This window comes from Silene latifolia, chromosome 10 (genome assembly GCF_048544455.1).
Source record: "Silene latifolia isolate original U9 population chromosome 10, ASM4854445v1, whole genome shotgun sequence".
In the NCBI taxonomy this organism is placed as follows: Eukaryota; Viridiplantae; Streptophyta; class Magnoliopsida; order Caryophyllales; family Caryophyllaceae; genus Silene; species Silene latifolia.
This window is the reverse complement of record NC_133535.1, coordinates 143,052,947-143,056,655: the sequence shown is the minus strand read 5'-3', so window position 1 is coordinate 143,056,655 and position 3,709 is coordinate 143,052,947. Positions and strand designations below refer to the sequence as shown.

At 38.6% G+C, this 3,709-nt stretch overlaps 1 protein-coding gene across 1 annotated transcript; it reads right to left on the bottom strand.

The window, feature by feature from the left end:
- Positions 1-2,283: 2,283 nt before the first annotated feature.
- Positions 2,284-2,754, bottom strand: LOC141608386 (uncharacterized). Its single transcript, XM_074427746.1, has one exon. It carries the CDS (start codon positions 2,752-2,754, stop codon positions 2,284-2,286), a length of 471 nt encoding a protein of 156 aa, XP_074283847.1.
- Positions 2,755-3,709: the final 955 nt, after the last annotated feature.

The following is a 3,709-nucleotide window of genomic DNA, read 5'->3' as shown; positions in this document are numbered from 1 at the left end:
AAAGGCACTCGTGTTATCATATGAAAAATCATGCATTAATAATCATACCTCAATCCCGTAATTGTTGTCTTACCCATAGGATTTAAGAACCATAATGAGTAGATGCATTCACTTCCTTTGGTGGCTATGGTTGAGCTCTTCTGATTGATATTGGTCGAGATGTTATCCAAAGGATGCGAGCTTTGATGCTTCATACGTCGAGGAACAAATATCTCTGGTTCAGGCGTAGATTGAACAGTAGTGGTGTCTGTTCGATTCTGCTCAGCTTCCCTGTTTGTGGTTCTTGATTCGGCTGAGCCACTGGTTGTCTGGTCTGTATCTGCATTAAACCGTATGTCTGTCTGTTCATGATCAGCTGTTCTCGTAGATTTCTCTTGATTGAACAGTTCCAAGTTCTGTTCAGTTCGTCCTGAATTTGTGGACTCTTCAGCGCATGTTCCTTCTAATGATGACGAAGGCTCTTCTTCTAAATCAAGGGGATCATCATCTACAAATCCAATCTCGAAATCATCGTCAACCTATAATTAAACATAAAGAAAATTAGTTTCAACAAAGATTATATGCACACTCTCTTGAAGCACATGATTCTCTTATTGTAAACTTTATAATCCTTGCTTTCTTTTGAACACCCTATAAAAACCGCCTCATCGCTTCTTGGATCCAATTTTCTCAAATTATTTTAGCCATTATTGTGAACAAAGCATTTTGATCAAAGCAGCGGAAATGTGATATGTTTGGCTTTCACCCATAAAGAAGCTCATAAAGCGTTTTCTTAAGGATAGCTACAATAGAAGCACGATTGAAAATATAACGAGTATTCAAGGCTTCTGCCCAGAAATTGAGCCTTTTTCATGATAGAAACAGTTCAGAGGTATGTTCTATTTCCAATTTCTTGAGAACGATGTTATCCGAACAGTTCAGTGGACTGTCTGACAGGCTTCAATCTGGTTTTACTCATCAAATCTTCTTCTTCTTCTTCTTCTTCTTCTTCTTCTTCTTCTTCTTCTTCTTCTTCTTCTTCTTCTTCTTCTTCTTCTTCATCTGCACATATGCTTAATGATTTTATATATAACTTTATAACCAAGATGAAGAATACAACATAATTTATAACCAAGATGAAGAATACAACATAATAGGTAGTAAGCCAAGAGTTTAAGAATATACATACCAACTACCCTTTTATACTTCCCATGATACATGTATAACACAAGATTAAGAGTTGAGAAGTTATTACCATCCTTACTTGAAGTGTGAATAAACTTGAAACACTTTACCAATTTATGTTTCACACCTCCACTTTGTAGGCTCTATGTGAGAGGCAAGAAAAGAATATCGTCCCATATGCACCTTGAGCAACGAAATTTATTGTGATCAAAGCATGTTGATCCCTCTCACTTTAGCCTGCAAAACGAACTATACTTTGGACTTGGGCACCCAAATTAATTTGGGTCCCTTTTGGTTAGTCACTTGTGCTAATAAGTCCTTTCGAATCCACATTTTCTTGACAATCTTAAAATTTTGTTCCAAGTGACCTAACCGCTTCTTACAAGCATTAAATACATGTCCTGTTTTACCACAAAATTTGCACATGATGTACTTAGGTAGACCCACAAAATTTGAGAGACTTACCTCGTCATCAAATTCGCTATCCGATGCTTCAGAATTAGCCATGAGGCACTTGAAGGAGTCAACATACTTCTTACGTTGTGTCCTTGGTTTGTAAGTAGATCTGAGACAGAGATTTTCTTCTGATTCTTTGATGGGTTCATCGTCTTCTGAATCAGACTCACCCCAAACTGCAGCAACCATTGCACGTTTGAACTCTTGCTTAGATTTTCCACGTCTATCCTTAGAACTCTCCTATTTCCATTTGGGACAATTTCGAACTTGATGATCTTGATCACCACATCCAAAACAGACCATTTTAGACTTTGGTCGTGGTGAAGAAGACGAAGAAACAGATTTTTTCGACTTATAACTTTCGAACTTTCCTTGATTTTGCTTTCTAATTATTTTAGCAATTCGTTTAGATATCGAGACAACTTCCTCCTCAAGATCACTTTCATTATCACTTGAGATGGCATTCAAGGCTAGTCCCTTAGCTTTGGGTTTCTCATCGGCATCATTATCAAGAGTTATTTCGTGTGCCATAAGAGATCCCATTAAAGCTTCATAGGTAAGAGTGGTTAAATCCCTACACTCTTAAATGGCCGTGACCTTTTGTCGCCATTTCTTGGTAAGACTTCTTAAAATTTTACGGACAATGTCCTCAGTTTCAAATTGTCAACCAAGATTTGAAACTTCATTAGTTATAGCTGAAAAGCGTGAAGACATACTCTTTATTGGTTCATCCTCGTGCATTCTAAAGGATTCGTATTGTTGCATTAAGAGATCAATACGTTGTTTCTTTACTTGCACGGTCCCCTCATAGGCTAGTGCTAGACTATCCCATATTTGTTTGGCCGTTTTACATCCTGCAATTCGACTAGTTTCTGATTCGCCAATTCCGGATTGCAGGAGTGATATGGTCCTAGCATTCTTCTCCGCCTTTTTGTAATCATCGGATGTGTAGTCCTTGGGCGCTTTTGCACTAGACACACCATTAACATTGGTGGTAGTGATAGCTAGGGGACCATTTTCGATGATTACCCAACATTCGTAATCTGTTCCTTGTATGAAATGCATCATACGATTTTTCCACCAGCCATAGTCCGTGCCATCAAAGACAGGACATTTGACATATTTGGAATTCATGAGAAAATAAAAATAAAAAGATAAACTCAAAAAGGATCAAACTCTTTGCTGTAAGGCAATCAAGAGCATGAGGCTCTGATACCAATTGTTGAGTTTACCGATCCGGTACTTAAGAGGGGGAGGGGGGTGAATTAAGTACCCTTTTAAAAAATTTAAACTTTAAAGCGAAAGGATAGTTCTCGTTCGATACTGAAACAGTACACAGGCGAATTGAAGTCTCGGTGACTGTTCAAACAATACGAATTGTGCTGTACTGTTCTGTTCGTATGCGTGAAACAAGATCTATAAGAAAGAACGATAAATAAAACAAATAAAGAGAAAAGGTACTAGACACAAGATTTTTAACGTGGTTCGACCTACTCTCTAAAGGTCTACGTCCACCCTCTCTCTTATTAATATTTTCTTTATAACCAAACCCGATTACAAAGAAAACCCCCACGATCAACTAGACCTGGCAAACAGATCGGGTCGTGTCGGGTTCGTGTCACATGTAAATGGGTCATAAACCCTTCAACCCAAACCCGACCCAATTAAATCTCGTGTCGTGTTCGTGTCGACCCACTTACATAAATGGGTCATCAAGCCTCAACCCTAACCCGTTAATTTCGTGTCGGGTTCGTGTCGTATTTTCGTGTCATGTCTATATTTGGAAAGCTTAAGTATATTTATGTGATGGAGGATCAAGAAAAATTAGGATTAATTTAGTAAACAGGTCATTCGTGTCGGGTTCGTGTTTAGAGAGCTCAACCCAAACCCAACCCAATTAAATATCGTGTCGTGTTCGTGTCGACCCATTTACATAAATGGGTCATTAGGCCTCAACCCAAACCCATTAATTTTGTGTCGGGTTCGTGTCGTGTTTTCGTGTCGTGTCATTGTTTGCCAGCTCTACGATCAACCCCGATTGTGCGACTCGAGTACAATCCCGTACCCCAATAAAATACTCTCTCACAAA

What these genes read in the sequence shown, in the direction of transcription:
- LOC141608386 (XM_074427746.1), bottom strand. Translation starts at nt 2,754, where the DNA reads ATGAATTCCAAATATGTCAAATGTCCTGTCTTTGATGGCACGGACTAT.